Raw genomic sequence first — 16690 nt, 5'->3', positions numbered from 1 at the left:
CAGTCTTTGCAGGAGATGGCATTTCTGTACCATCTCACAGAAGGGTGTCATTATGGGCTGTGGCAGGCCATACATAGTGTAAGGGGCACAGGACTGGGAAAGGTATTTCTCCTCTGCAGTAATTCAAGATAAGGATTTTTTCTCTGGGTTTTTCAATATAAATACATATCACAAATCCTGTAAATATTTTAAATGTAATCTTGTGGATCTTTTGACTCAACTCCATGCACCTTTGTGCATGTCAGCACAAAGTTCTTCATTAATATTATCATTTCAGTGAAAGAAATATAAGCATCAGCAACAGTTGATGAGACACAGAGTCCCTGAACACAGAAAAATGAAATGTGCTCAAGTCAGTCTTGATTAACAAAAAAGGCAAGGAGGTAATAAATATTAAGGTACAGAAACAAGAGTTCTAATCCATTATCTAGAAGGATCTACGCTCAGTTGTTTCAGAGAGTAATTCATCTAAGTGTGTTCCCAACTAAGTCAGTTGAAATGTTGAAAAATCTTAACTTTTCTATCTTAACAGTTTCAGCACGTAGCACTCTGCCAAAAGTGTTTTATCCCAGGAGAAAATGAAGACCTTTTAAAATTTGGTGCTGGGAAAGACTCTGAAGCCCCCTGTATGTAAGAGACAAATATGTACAACAGTTATTGTGTAAAGTAAGCACAAATTTGATCACTTAGAGTGGGTTTGCCCAAGTCAGTCCAAACCTGAACACTGTCAAGAACTGGGATCATGTCTCATTATGAGTTTTACAGCAGATTTCTGAATGCTGAGCCCACTCTCATTACAATCAAAGCCCTGGTACATGCTTCAGCAGCTGGGGAACGCTGGGGAGAACGCTGGGGAGAACACTGGGAAAGCCTGCGGGAATCAGGTCGGAGGGGGCCTAAAACCTTGTCCCCACTGGGATGGGAAAAAGGCGCCGGGTTTGTGGCCGGGGTGGGACTCGAACCCGGATCCTCCTCCAGGTCACGGCCCGGCCACGCCCCCGCGGCGCGCGCGTCCTAGCGACCGTTGCGGCGTTTCAAACACACACACGCTCCTCCCACAGCCAATCAGCGCGCGCACCTGCCCCGGGGGCTGTCGGGAGCTCTCCCGCCGCCGAAGCAGTGCCGGGGTGCGGAGCCACGGCGCATGCGCCTTGCGAGGCGGGCGGTGCTGCTTGCGCCCCGATCCCCGCGCAGGCGCAGTGCGCGGCGGCGGCGGGCGCGGAGCGCGGTCGGCGCCGAGGGAAGCATCGGGAGCGCTCCCACCGCCACCGCGGTAGCGGCACCGGCTGCAGCCGCTGGAGGAATTGGCCGCCCCCGGGCCGCCCCCGGGATGCGGCGCTGCTGCGGCCGTCCCCCCCGCCGGGCTCGGCGCGCCCCCGGGCTGAGCCCGCGGCGCCGCCCGCGGGGCCTGTAGGGCCGGGGCAGCGGCGGCCCGAGGAGCCGCGGCGGCCGCCGGCAGTGAATGGGCGCCGCGGCGGGGCGGAGGAGCCGGAGCCGGAGCCGCCGCGATGGCTCAGGAGAAGATGGAGCTGGACCTGGAGCTGCCGCCGGGGAGCGCCGCGGCCCCGGGCGACGGCGGCGGCCTGAGGCGGTCGAACAGCGCCCCGCTCATCCACGGGCTCAGGTGAGGGGCCCGGGGCCTCGGCTTACCGAGCCCCAGGGTCGCCGCTGCCCGCCGGCCTCGCCGGCGGCTTGGGCCAGGCCCGGCGCTCCCTCAGCGGCCTGTGGATCGTGTCCCTTGTCCCGCGGGGCCGGGGCTGCCAGTGCCCCCTTGTCCCCCCGCGGCTCACGGAAGGTGCTCGCCGCGCTCCCGTTCAAATAAAATGGTGTTTTCAGCGCTCTGGAGGCTGCAGCGCGTGTCACAGCGCTGTGGAGCTTTAAGTAAAGCGCACCCAAAAAAGATGTTCACAAAACTTTTGTTTTCTCCCCTGCAGTGACAACTCCCAGGTGTTTCAGCCTTACGTGTTGCGGACTCGCAGGAACAGCACAACAGTTATGAGCCGTCATGGAATGGTGAGGAATCTTAAGCATGCATGCTTACACACAACAAGGAATAATTGGAGTAGAGAAATGAAGTTAAACTTGATTTGTATTTGCACTAAGTATCCTAGCAAGCTTCCAAGCTGCAGAATAAGCATTTTTTCACCTCTAACTGCAATGTATAGTGAAATAATACTGGTGTGTTGATTGTCCCCAAGAAGACAAGAGTAGTTGACATGTGACTCCCCATATTAAGTCCAGTTTTGAAGTTAATTTAAGTCTATGTTAGAAGTAAAATGTCAGAATTAAAAGTCTTGAGAGGGTGTTTTACTGTGTTCTGAAAATGGACAGTATCACAGTTCTTTGTTGACCTGTTTGACATAGTGCTCTTTTTTTGTAAAAGCAGAACACTAGACCTCAGAAAATCACTGAAAGAAGAGAAATATATTTGTTGCTCTCTGTTATAAGTCTGGTAGTGTACACTACTGCAGTTGTTTAACTTTTCAAAAATGTTCCATTTCTTTTTTCTACCCTATCCTTGTCAGGTGAGGGATTTATGTGCTCCTTCCAAAGAAATTTTTCTGCCTTATCTGAGGATAGCAAAGATTGAATATTGCTTTTCTCAAAGCCTAAAAGTCCTGATATAAGTTTCCTCTGTGTCTTCTGTTCAGGAAAGGTGTCAGGGATTTTTAATTCAGAGTCTTCTGTTGTGAGACTTCTTAAGAATCCAGAATTTTGGAGCATGTGAGTAGGTGTGACACTGAACACATGGCCATCCTGAGTGGAAACTGTTGGCCCATTTATGTGTGGTGTTAGAGTTCCAGAGGAATTAGATGCATAAAATTGCATACAATTGAAAACTTGCAGAAGTTAATCTTTAGGGAGTGTTGTTCAAGACTGGATTGAAGCACTGAGATTTCTCCTTTACAATAGCCAGCAGGTTGAGTAGGGTGTCCTTCAGGAGTTTGTCATATCCTGGGCAGTGGGGAATTGTGTAACAATCACAGTTTCATTTGTGGTATCTCCCTTGTCTAAATGGCATCTGTACCTATTTGTGCACTGGAGATGCTGAGCAGTGTCTGCCTGCAAGTCAGATCCGTGCCACTTGCTGAGTGATACAAAGAATTTGTGAGTGGTAAAACAAGTCTTTTCTCTTGAAGGTCAGTGTTTGCTTTTTTGCAACATTGTTTGAGTCATCCACATGTAGTTGTGCAGCTCATTTTGAACTCCCTAAGAATGAAGTTGATGGTAAATAGTGTGCATGCAAGCAGTTGTGTGTGATTTAATCATTGTGGCTGTCACTTTTTTTCCCCAGTTTTTGTCATCATCTCCTATTCGTATTCCTAGCAGCCGACTTCATCAGATCAGAAGGGTAGGTGGAGTTTTTATCTGTGTATTCAGTAACAGAATGAAGAGTATACTATATGATTTTGAAGTACTTGCACAGTGGGGGTTTCTTTCCTGTTGAGTATTTCAAGTACTAAAGAAAACTGATTATTTCTTAAGACTTAATTCCAACAAGGAAGTGGCCTTCCAAGGCTTATTGTTGTGTTTAATTTACCTTACATTTTAACAGTATTTTATTTAAGAAAAGCAGTGAGCTGGACTGGTGGCTGTCCTGTTTTTCTGTGTAGTGGTTCTGCTGTTCATATGTCAATCCTGATGGCAAATAATGGAATCACAAGTGTTATTTCAAGTATCTGTGATGAATCAAATGTTATGGGAAAACTTATGACATTTATCTCTTGCAGGAGGAAGGAGTGGATTTAATGAACAGAGAAGCAGCACATGAAAGGTGAGTGTTACTGAAAAAAGGTGATGAAATAGCCAGAGTTATCCTCTTCGTAGCTACTGATGGGGTTTTTTGTATTCTAGGGAAGTGCAGACAGCAATGCAGATAAGCCAGTCATGGGAGGAAAGCTTGAGCCTGGTAATCTTTTTATAGATGTTTCCTATTTAATTCCACTTTTACACTCAAATGACAAATTTAAGGGAAAGAGAGGAATTAACTGTGAAAATAATTTAAGAAGAATTTAAGCCCATCTGCTTTAGCTACTTTCTGTATTTGACCCAATGACTTTGCATTAGAAGGTTGTGCCTTGGATTTCAAGGTAATGTCCTGTGCCAGAGTTAAGTCTGAAACCTTGTATTCACAGAGCGACAATGACTTGGACAAGTCTGAGAAATCTTTTTCCCCAAAGAGAATAGACTTCGTTCCAGTTTCACCTGCACCTTCACCTACAAGAGGAATAGGAAAGGTAGGATAAGTGAAATACCAAGCTGAGACAATATTTCAGAATTCTGGACCAAGCTAAACTGTCAAGATCTGTAACTTCACAAGTTGTTCCATAGTTTAAAAAACCCCTGGACAACACAACCAAGCAAGCACCAAAAAAGCCAAATCCATATTTTGTTGGTTTCTTAGAATCAAATGGTTGCCATCTGGGAGCCTGCAGAGTTTAGGCAATGAAACACTGGATGTTTTCATTTTCTGCTGTTTGTGCAGTGTTTAGGAAGCTGGAAGAGGTCATGAAAATAATAATGGACAGGATCTCCAGGTGCAGAAGTGGGGGGATTTTGGGGAAGAAACACCAAAATTGCACTGCGAATCTGTATGGTGAGAGATGTATGGTGTCCATCAGTTATGGAAAGGAAGGCACAAATGCTCTCTGAAGGAGGACTTGGGTGTGTTGAACTTGTTCTGAAAATTGGTGGCAGATTCCAGAGAAAGAGCTGGATGTTAGATAAACTACTTCCAGTGAGGATTGGAAAACTGAAATGTATCACAGAGAAGCTGGCACTGGGTTTAAAGATGAGCTGCTTGACCTTGTTGGCACCCTTTTTTTTGTGTCATTCTGCTTTTGTACAGAAAAGGAGCAGTCTGTGTGCTCCCACCAGATTGGTGCATATGACAGCCACACATGAGTGCTGGGTAAATGTGTTCCTGGGAAAACACTGCTGCTGGCACCTGGTTCTGCACCTTTGGAATTCTGACTGTAAAGCACTAGCAGATAACTTAACAGAAAGATTTTTGTGTTTAACTAGAAGCATTCAGCGGCTAAGCTCAAATTAGCTGCAGAATCACAGAGCTAAATATCCTGTTTTACTTTGGAGTATTGTCAGTTTTCAGGTCAGATGTATTTTGAGTAAACTCAAATTGTTTGTTTAAAAAGCCCCTTGAAAGAAGTAAGTCCTGAGTACTGTATTGCTGTTTCTAAATGTAACAAAGACCAGAAACAATTCTCTTACTTAGAAAACAATGTCTATTTCAATTTTACTTTTCTTGTGAGTTTCAATTTTAGCTTAATCTGAGCAGAATTGCATGGGCCAGTATGTTTTTTAAGTTAAATTCTAGTACTTGAAAGATTATATTTGATAATCTGTGTAATCTGTTGCTAGCTTTTCTTTAAAAATAAAAAGGGAATAGAAGAGGGGATGTTTGTTTTGGAGGGTGGAGTGTAACATCTGAGTATTTTAAAGGAAATTCTAAATTATCTTCATTTGAACTTTCTTCCTGCAGCAATGTTTTTCACCATCATTGCAAATGTTTGTGAGCAGTAATGGATTACCTCCAAGCCCTATTCCCAGTCCAACAAGGCGATTCTGCAAGTAAGAAATGAGTGTCTGTTGTGCTAACATTGGAATTTAAGCCGAAGATTAATTCAGGTTGATGTTAAGGCGTTAAAAGGCATTCAACTTTACAGCTGCTGATGCTCTGAAAGTTCAGCTTTTACCAATGGCAGCTTTATGTGTGTACTCTTATAGAGCATGTGTCAGCTTTAAACTAGACTTGGTAACTTGGGGGGAAGTCCTCAGGTATTTCAAATTAACTTTGTCAGCAGGTTGGTTTTACATAGATACACTGCAAAATTTAGAAAAGTATTGAAATGAAGATGTTATTCACTTAGAAAATTCACTTAGAAACCTTAGAAAATCTTCTACAACTTCGTGTAGCAGATATCTGCTCTAATAGGCAGCCCTTATTTGTTATCTATGTATTTAGATTCCACAAGAATTGCAGTTGTGCAGGAATAGTTTTGAAGAATGCTTCATATGCTGTGGTTGTGTTGATTTGATGCAAACTGGTACCTTTACAGGCCTGACTCTCAGTATTCTTTCTTCAGCAGGAGGAGTCAAAGTCCAATCAACTGTATCAGGCCCAGTGTTCTTGGCCCCATTAAAAGAAAAGGTATGTGTATTTACCTTACCAGACGTCTTAATATGGATGTAGTTTTCTAGCTGGATACATTTTTTTTGTTATTCTGTAAATATAATGCACTTGTATCCACAGTGAACTGGAATTTGCCAGGCATTACTCAAAAATACAATGTAAAGTAGCTAATCTAAAACACAGGAATGAGTAACTTAAAAAACAGCTACTGCTTGACAGAGGCAAACTTTGTTATACATCAAATTAAATGTCAGAGCTTACAAATGTTCATAACATTCCTCCAAGTACCACTGAACAGTGCACACCCTTCAGATCATCTTAGGAATGTTGCTTATCATGCAGTATCTTCTAAACTTAGAACTGAATGTTTGTTTTCACTCTGAAAGTTCAGAAGGTGAGTGTTTAGAGAAATGGAATAGATCAGTGCCCTTTCCTCCTGAAGGGGGAAAATGCATTCTTTCCTGGAACTGTTCCATGTTAGAGATTTACAAGTAACATCCTCAAACAAATCTCCACAGTAGAACTGTAAAAATGAGATATTCTTAAAGTGTGGCTTTAGCTGTACTTATCCTTTCTGCTTTTTTTTTTTTTAACTTTGGCATTCTCAACTGCACCAAAAACGTCCTTTTATTGTACAAGACTTATATTTAGGCTTTGAGAAAAGTCACTGGTTTTGTTTGGCTTTTTTTTTTTTAGTACTGCTTGTTCTGTCAGATAAAGAACATTATCTAACTGATACTGATTTGACAGAGAAGAGAGACAAGTGTTCTCATAGATGTCAGTTCTGTTTTAGAGGCACTAAAATTGATCAAAAGTTTATTAAGCTAAATGATCAATAAAAAATAAATATCCACACCTACACTTCACACAAATTGTAAAAGCAGTGCAGGTAGAGGGACAGGCCTTTCCTCACCAAATCCATGTGCTCCAATGGAGCATCTTCTACAAATTAGAAATACGAGTTTTCCTTTTCTAACTTGTAATATCAAGGAATTTTCAAAATGCTGCTTAATTTTGAAGCATCTAATCCATTTAAAGGAACTTACTTTCTTTTCTTTCTTACTTTCTTTTCCTAAATACGTGGTCCTGGTTTTTTTCTGAATTTCAGCCATAGATTTACAGTAGGAGAAGGAAAGCCATGAAGTGAAGAACTTTTCACTGCCATAGGGGATTTATATTGGTGGACTCTGCAATGTATTGGGCAGTGCAAATTTGTCTCTGTGAAATTTAAGGGGCAAAAGTGTTACCTAAGTTGGTGTTTTGTTCATTTTCTGCAAGATCAAATATTTTATAAATGTTTTTTGCCCATTCTGCTTGCTAGAAGCAATTATTCCTTGTCTTAAGATAGGAATGTATCCCTGTGGGCTGAAGGAAATGAAACTTTTGGAAGTTACCAGTCTTCTATAAAATGTAGCAGTGTAATTCTCTTGCAGAATGTATAGACTGGTTTGGTATAATGTTCAGCTTCTGTCAGGTTTTTGAGCTGACTCTGCAACTACTGCAAAGTGTAGGTAAAAGCCAGAAAAATTGTTACCATTTCATGCTTTTTTTTCCCCAAAGTAAGAATGAAAATATACTGTAGGTGAGAGGGTTTGGGTTTTTAAAATTTATTTTCAAGTTCATGATATTTTCAAATGTGTGTTGTAGAGCAGCTATTAGTGAGCCAGCTCATTCTCAGTGCAGATTATACTAAACAGATTACATGAATTCTCCCCATCATATTTAATCTCTTAATGTCTGTAGATGATTACAGGTACAAAGATAGTCTGATCCATGATGAGTAAGTGGAAATGATTCCACATGACAGATTTATTCCATTCAGCTTCCCTGTAAAAGTGTACCCATGCATCAGAATTCATTGCACAGGAGAGGGTGAAAATGAACCCAGCTGTCATTCTTATTTTCATAATCACTAACAATTTTAAACTTCATATTTTGACTTATATCAGTTACCTCATCTCGGCTGTTTACTTAAAATAAGTCATGGTAATTATTTGCTTTAGATTATTTTGTCTGATTGCAGTACAAGTAGTAAGTTTTATGTCTTTGAGATCGTTGTAGCCCCTCAGATACTGCTGAAGTTTTAGCTAAGGATGGACTGGATGGTCTAACAAGAGCTATCATCAATTGATGTCTTAGTCTTGGTTGGCTGAATTAGAGAGCTGGTGTTACAAATGCAACCTTGGAGTGTTGTAGGTCAAACTTGTCTTTTACAGCAGACAAATATTAAATGGATATTGCAGAGGCTCAAGTGAGTTTGATTATTTGCGCTGTTTTCCTTAGGTGAAATGGAAACTGAAAGTCAGCCAAAGAGACTTTTCCAAGGAACAACCAACATGCTTTCTCCAGATGTTACACATCTGACAGATCTCAGTTCATGGTAAAATATTTCACATGCCCTGAAATGCCAAAAGAGGGAATATGCATTTATCACAAGCTTTCTAGTTTTTTTTTTTCCAGGAAAAAAATACTTTGTATCTTGTGGATGTGTATTAATGGAAGCTATCCTGTCATGGTGTCCTGTGACAATGGTCCTTCTCCTTTGATCAGTTCTTCCTGAACAGACTCTAGCCTAGATTTTGGGTATCAAAGCTTTTACGCTGAATATAATTGTTAAAAATTCCTGTTGATTCATAAGCAAAGTTACTTCAGTTCATCATTAAGATATGTTGTCGGCAGTGGTCATACAGTGTCTGTGGCTCTTCACTGAATACTTAGAAAATGTTTGTGGGTACTTAATTGGTCTTATCCGTAAGTTCATTATTTTTAGAGTTATCTTTCTTTATTACAATCATAAAATACCAGGGTGTTTTTTTAATTGAGTCAGAGACTAAGTATTCAAAAATATCAGCTGTTAGGACTGTAATTTCAGACTTTTGCTACAGACTAGAAACTGCCTAGATGGTTTTTTCCATGTTGCTTCCCCCTAAATTGGAAAAGCATCAATTTATGTGCCCTCTGGGATCTTGTATCTAGACTTCAAAATCCAAACAGTGGAGTTCTGTGAGAAAAATAGGTCTCAATCTTGCTTTGAGTAGTGCCGTGTTAAAGAGCATACCAGCTAATCAATGACATCTTTGCTGCATTGCTGATTAATTTATTATTTCTCCTTTACTATAAGCTTTTAAGATTTTATACTTACTTGTTGTCACCTCCTTTCTATGTCTGATTAAAATCAGCTTCATAATTTATTCTGCATGTTAAAAAAACCCAACAGTTCTGCTCCTCGTTCCCATGAGGAGCATGAATATCTCTAACATGCTACAGAAAACAAGGAGTTTTCAGGGCTGCCAGTCTTGCAGGAAAGACTGAGTGGTAGTATAGGTCTCCTACAAGTCCTGTCCAAGGGGAAAGCTTTGTTCAGAGCCTGGTGCCCCTGCACTAAAGGGCCTTTTTCCCTTTCCCCAGCCTGTCCTCGGATATTCTCGACGGGAGTAGCAGCAGCGTTGGCTCTTCCTCTGATTCCCTGACTAAAGGCAGCATCACCACGGAGTCTCCAGTGACGTGCTCCAACTCCTGCTCCTCATTCATTCTGATGGATGACTTCTCACCCAAGTGACTTTACCAAGTCCTGAGTCAGTGTCTGGCTGTGCTGTCCCCTTCCTGTACACTCGTACAGAGAAATGAACTCTGATCCTTGAACCATTCATATGAGGTTTATTAAAAGGAAAAATTGTTGTTACTGTAATCTTTGGCTACTTTCCAGTGATTTTTTTTTTTTTTTAATTTTTCCATTTAATGGACATTGTAGACCATATTAATGTCTGGTTTTGCAAATTTATTTTTTAAACAAGATGTATGCTGATATTATACTAACTTTTGCTTTCAGGAACTTGCATACACTTTTTGATTCCAGGAATAGGTATCTACCTATTAGTGTTGCAGTTTTTAGGAATGTACTTCTATCATTATCATGGTCGCTATGTCTAGGGAAATAACTTGGTTTGGAAGGATTTGAAAATACTAATTTATTCTCTGGCACTTCTACTATTGAGTAAAATTACTCTTGCTTTTTTTTTCTTTTCAGTCACTAGACTCAAATTCCTTTATGGAAGGGAGAAAAAATATTTTGTTTCCTTAGTGCTGCTAGTCATTTTTATGAATTCATTTACAGAAGACCACATTGAGTGTGGAAATCTCACTCTATTACATTAAACTAAAAACCCCACAGCAAAATAACTAATGACTGTCACTTTTGCCATCAGTGAAGAAATAATAATCCTCTGCAAACAATTAAATTAGCTGCATAGTTCTCTTCCCAGAGCATTTGTCCTACAGATTGGATGAAATAAGGTCATTATTCAGCAAGATTTGGCCAGGAAAAATTAATCCACACCTCGATTGAAGACATACAGTGCAGATAACTAAGTTAATTAAACTACTGTGTAGGAGAACCATGTATGGCACCATCGATGTCTCCTGTGGCATTGAGGTCATAAGTATTTTTGTGCCTTAGGGGACATTGTTACAAAATTATGGAATGTAAACCAGAGGGGTGGGTGGGGAAAGTCCTTTGTGTACAGCTTGTTTATAGAGTGCTTACCCAAGCCTGTCGGGGGTGCTGCTTCCCTTTGTGTTCCTTTCTGAGGTGTGGATGGAGGTGCTGGGGCAGCCCCAGCTCTGAGGGGCAGCCAAGGTGAGACCCTTTGCAGCTGCTCGGGGCAGAGTTTGTCCCTTTCTTGGTCATGAGCAGAGCAAACAGCTCAGCAAACGTTGGATTCCTAAGGAAAAGCTTTGGATTGGATACAAGCTCTGCAAATTGCTTGGTGAAGGAGTTCCCTTTGACCTATGAGTAGTCTTGATACAGTACCTTGGTCAGTCAGAGGTAGGAACAGATATTTTACTTTTTAAAGACTATAACGGGGCAAAATAAATCCGTTTGTAATCTACTGTGTTATGCTATTTATTATTTATAACTCTGTAAAAAGTCTGTGGTGATGAATTATAGTATTTTTTTATGATTGAATAAGTTTTTTATGTTCAGTAATTGCTGGCTGGTTTGTATTTAATACGCAACATTGTCTGCCAGAATCATAAGCTTCCATTTTTGAATGTTTGTAACATAAATGCGTTTGTTACCTGAAAGTACAACTTGTGATCTTTCTGAAAGAAAATAGCACTGAATTTAAAGTAAGATTATGTGCTTTAGATGTGAGCACAAACCTCTGGCAATACTGTCTGGCTAAAAGGGAGGGGGAGAACTGTTTTTTCTGTTCTGAAGAAGCCGTTGGATATCCAGAAGACATGTACATACCAGATTATTTTTTAAAGTGTTTCCATTAAATTGTAAGAAGTACCAGAATGGGCCAACAGTGGCACTATTATTTGTATGATCATTTCCACCTGTGGAACATTAGTTCCCCACTTCAAATAAATGTGCATATTGTAAAATATTGTCCATTGGTGCCATTTTTAAATGAGCTCTACAGTATTGAATGTTAATTTTGTTTGTATATGCACAGTGCTATTTCTTGAATTTTTGATGTCTTAAGTCGCTTAATTATTTTTTTATTCATGCCTGTATCTTCTCTGCCTTCTTGGTGCTTAAGGAAGGCTGCTTTTCCATTTGCAAAATATTGATAAACAGTCTGTGATAAAATCCAACCCCTTACCTGTGCCCTGCTTCCCTTCCACCGTGCTTTACTGGTACTGTGATGTGGAAATCTGAGGGGTGGCAGGAGGGGGAAACCTATTGCATGCTTTCTTAAACCCGAGAAGAGCATAGCTATTGCTTCATTTTGGCTGATTTACCTGTACAATTGATGTATTCCAGATTTGTTTGTTAGTGGAGAGTCCTATCTGAGTGCTGGCCTCTGTAAACATTCGAATGTAAGCTGCATAAAGCGAGCGCACAAACAGTCACTCTTGTTCCAGCAGTTTTTTGTAGTGTTCTGGCTATTCCCCACTCTTGGAAGGTCTTGTACGAGACATTGCTCTTTTATAAAATATAAAATATATCCGTAATGCCTGCTCTCGCTGTGTCTGTTGTTTCAGAACGAATGGATGTCACTGTGTAACAGCTCCAGGGTAGGCCCAGGTTCTCTTCCACACTCCTAGCACAACTTCTTTATTTTGAAACAAAGTTTTCTAACATGCTGATTATTGATTCTTGCAGTTCACTGCGTTTGAGTTGCTGCTGCTTAGAGGGATCATTGATACTGTAGCATACTCTAAAACTGACTTTTAAAAGTTGCATTTCTGGATTTGTTACCTGCCTTGTCCAAGGGAATTAGACCCCAGTTGGGAAGGAAGGCCAGCTGGTGCTGGTAGTCAGCTTTAATGTATAATTATTGACATTTAACAACTGTTTTTTATGACTTCACCAGACTCATTGTGGCTGAATTGCCATGATGAGTGTCTGAGAATTCCTGTCCTTCCCCCACTTCCTTCTTTTTAAAAGGGATCATTAATGCCTATCTTTAGCTGAGAATCACAGTGATGAGGTACCTTTAATGTTGTAATAGTTGAGAACCAAGTAAAAATACCTGTGTAATTCAACAGGTTTTAGATGGACTATTCTTAATATGTTAATTAGCACAGCATTACAGCAATGGTCATTGCACAGCTCATCGACCAGCACTGCCTTTAGATCATATCCAGAGCACACTGAATCCTCATTTCATGGGCTTAAAATGCTGGAAGGATTTTACCAATGGTTTAGAAAAATGTGTGTGTCAGCTGTGGAACTCTGTATGTTTTGATAATATCAAGTGTTCTGCATCAGGAAATGGATCACAGTGTGCATGTTTCATTCTCCTTCATTGAATTTCAAATTGGGGGATCATGGGCCCAAAAGCCTGTATTTAAGGGGCTGTTTTTCTGACTGTATGTGATTAAATACTTTCTCCTACAATGGAAGTAATTAAACTGTCAGTGGGTGAGGATGTGAATCTGAGTCCTGCAGACTTTATTGGAAAACTAATTTTTGAAAGGCTCGAGGAACTCTATTCTGCATAAAAACATTAAAGTGGGATTTTTTAAAAATTATTTTGCAAGTCATGATAAAAATAGAAAACTCATTTTAACAATTCAAAATGCTAAAAACATTTTAAATGCAAGGCTTTAACTTGGCATGTTTCTCCAGGCAGGTCCATGTTGGGGGCTGTTTGCAGAGGTGGAACTTGAGCAGGCTCAGGCAGATTTGGAACTGAGATTCTGGTGCACAAACACAACAGACTGGCCCAGGGAAATGATTTTTTGCAAATATTCACATTCTTATCTGTAGACCCTGCTAATACATTGTGTGACAACAAAGATGAGAACTTGTTTTTCCTGGAAGGAATCTCATCAGCATATAATTTTCCTGGTAACTTCATAATAAAAAAGCTTTGCATTAACATGAGTTCAAGAATTTAATGAAGTCATAGGCCTGTTGCATTTGCTGTTTTTTTTTTTTTTGTTTTTTTTTTTTTTTTTTTGAGTAAAGGCCAAAGAATATTTTTGGAGCTATACAAACTGCCCCTTGTATCCCAAGGCTATTACATGAATGGCAGCTGTCCATAGGTGATGGGAAGGATCTTTGCCTATGATTGAGTATTTTACCCTCTCTTGAAGCTTGTTAAGTAAACCTTAGCAATTCGGTGTAAGATTGGACACTGGAGGTACCAGAAGACCCAGTGAGAAGGAAGTAGTGATGTGCTCCCTCATGATAAATTAAGTTTTAGTCTTGAGTTAATCTTGCCCAGCTAATTTTCAGAGGAAAAATGCATTTTTCAGACAACTGAGACTTTTCATGGGGGTCTGCCCTGTTCAGACTTAGAGGAAAAGGCTCCTTGTGGACAAGTCTAGGGCTGTTTTGCTTAATCCACTCCAAAAAGAGGGAGCTGTGCTTGCCCATCAGAATTGGAGTGGCATTCTCTCAGTTCTAGCTGGTTTTGGGGAGGGCAGGGGTTTGGTGTTTGGGTTTCCTTAAGGGCTGCTTATCAAATTCCCAAAGGTCCCAACAAGGACCTTTGTCATCAGGCTAAAATCAGAAGTAGATCTTTTTTAGGGCTGGTCTGTTTTCTGAGGGAGTAATTTTGCTGCAGAGCTGGTTTAAGTGTGACAGCTGGGGTTTGCTTCCTGCTGCAGGGACAGGGCTGCTGTTCCTACAAATGCAAAGGCACAGAAGCCACTGCAAAGGGTCCCTGCACCTCCAGGCTATCCTTTATCCCTCCAGAGTGGACTGGGCACTTGGCGGAAGTCTCTTGTTTCAATCCAAACCCTTTTTTACATTCAAGCTGCTTTTTATTACTTGCTCTTAGATCTTAAAGCCTTTTGGTTTGAGTCTTGCCTCTGATTATCATGCCAGGGCCAGCATTTTCTTTTTAAACCTGGAGCAATTTGGTTTGTTGTTCTTGCATTATGAAGTTTGGAGATGGAGAGGAGGTGGGTTCTTGCTATTAACAAAGAATGCAAGTTAGCTTGGATGATCACAAAAGATTGTGGGGGTTTAAAAGAAATGAGACTTGAAAACACAGAACAAAGAAATGTCTATTTTTAGTGAACCAATTTGGCTGGTTTGATACCAGGCTCTTTTTCTAAACACAGGCAATAGTCTTTTGAGCATATTTTTAGCAGCAGCAACAAAACCCAATGTGCTTCCACCTTCAAACTGTAAAGTAAGAATTTATTACTGAAAGGTTTTGTTCATCTCTGACCAACCAGGCCAGGTCTCTCTTGGTCTCTGCCTAAGTTTGCAGTAACACTCCCTGTGATTCGACAGGACAGTTGGTGACACCAGACTGTCAAGCAATTCCTGTCTGTCCAAAAAGCATCCTCTTCCGCTGTACAAGAGTTCAAACACTCTTGTTCCTCCTTAGCTTATTTCTGAGGGCCATAAAATTTTATTACCTTCTATACAAACAAAATTATGATTTCATTACTACAGGTTGCCTGTCTTACTGAATAGTTGTGGTAAAGTTCCTGGTGGTCTCTTGCCTGTCTCTTATCTTGGGGTATAACAGAATTTGATATTTTTGATTATTTTTCAGATAATGTGATATTTTCTGGAAGAATTATGCATTGTATTTTGATTCTGCAAGGTGTTTGGATTTATTCAGACGTTAAGTTTATGCAGAAGTCCTATTTGACAACATGAGTTAAATGAATCTTGGAGACAATGACATGAGATTTTTTTCAGAGGATGAGTAGCTTACCCCCTCCATGACCTAATGAAACGTTCTGCATTCTGGCACCACTTTTGAGCTACCACCAAAGTTGAGTAATTGGCAGAAGCTCCCAGCTGTTACTTGTGTTTGGATAGTTTATAACACAGATTACGAAAGCCCTATTGTGCTAGAAGAAAAATATTTTCCTTCCCTCAAATAATTTGCAATTTAAATTTATCATGAGAACTGTAATCGTTTATGAATGCAATGTGTGCTCAACAATTTTTTCAGTATGTAAAAGTTAGGGCTTGTGATAGGCAGGTAGGAAGCAGGTGGTATTAAAAATGTGGGCCCAAGTAAAATAAAGAAAGGTAACTAATCCAGCATCTAAATACAAATGTTAGATCTAGCCTCTGACAAAGCTCTACAAGCCCATAAACTTTTGGAAAAATTAATCTACTGCCATGAACTTAACAGCTCTCTTTCAACCCTAGTTAATGTCAACACATCCCTATTTATGAGCAGAGCCTCCAAGAATTTGGAAGAAAATTAAATAAGAAAAGGGGGAACTAGAATAAAAATGCCTCTGTGCCTATGATGCATGAGTTCTGGTTTGAAAAATGTTACAAAGTACAGTGAGTTGGGACAAATATGCTTTGAATAAGAGCTGAGGATGTGCTATGTAGAGTACGTGTAACATCTTGTTCATGTGCAAGAACAGACTGTGAAAGAAACAGCTCTGTGTGGGAGAAGCAACATCAAAGGCCCTGAAAGAACTGGTGCTGTAATAGAAAACATTTGCCTTTGAGGACTCTCTTTGCTTCTGGTCACTTCTTATTTTTTTTCCTCTTTTTTTCCCCCTCCTGTATTAAAACACAGCAGCTGAGCAATGAAAGGAGCACGGGTAGGGTGAGCTGAATGGGCATCAAGGAGGGATATGGAGGGCCAGCTGAATTTCTGTGGGATTGCACAGCTTCCCTCCCACCCCCTTCACATGGGGTTTGCATCAGCCTTAAAGGCTGTGGTTGTGTTTTTTGGACAACCAAAGCAAGGCTGGAAGCTCAGCTTCGTGTCTTCAGCTGGAAAGTGAGCACACGAGATTGTCAGCTTCTGTCAGATGTGTCCTGCATGGGGGCAAAACATTTCCTGGGGGAATGAGAGGGGAATTAAGGGAGCAGGAGTGGAACAAAGGTGCTCCAGAAGCTCTGGGCACAGTGGCAGAGCACCAGGGAGCTGGTGGGACAAGGGACTGTAGATAAAGTGTGCAAACCCAGGGCACAGGGAATATTTCTCTGTCTGCTCTGGGGTGTCCTGACCCCCAGGGGAGCACTGACTTTGACCCTCATCCATGGAGAAAGTTTCCCAGACTTCAAGATAGACTGGAATCCACAGAAGTGTGAAATAGATTATGGAGAGTAGTGTAGGTGTGTCACTGGGTGAGAAATTGAGG

General features: G+C 40.9%; 1 protein-coding gene across 1 annotated transcript; it reads left to right on the top strand.

Moving 5' to 3' along the window:
- The first annotated feature begins 1331 nt into the window (after positions 1-1331).
- Positions 1332-12106, top strand: LOC311157990 (PABIR family member 2-like). The gene is made up of 10 exons (XM_084213078.1): positions 1332-1624; positions 1935-2013; positions 3296-3352; positions 3732-3775; positions 3856-3910; positions 4137-4238; positions 5501-5589; positions 6105-6169; positions 8435-8531; positions 9560-12106. The coding sequence occupies exons 1-10, from the start codon at positions 1509-1511 to the stop codon at positions 9708-9710; spliced, it is 855 nt and encodes a 284-aa protein (XP_084069204.1). The 5' UTR covers positions 1332-1508; the 3' UTR covers positions 9711-12106.
- The last annotated feature ends 4584 nt before the right edge of the window (positions 12107-16690 follow it).

The sequence above is a fragment of the Fringilla coelebs genome, assembly GCF_963513975.1.
Source record: "Fringilla coelebs genome assembly, chromosome: 11".
Classification (NCBI taxonomy): Eukaryota; Metazoa; Chordata; class Aves; order Passeriformes; family Fringillidae; genus Fringilla; species Fringilla coelebs.
The sequence above is the reverse complement of the archived record's forward strand: the minus strand, read 5'-3'. Positions and strand labels throughout refer to the sequence as shown.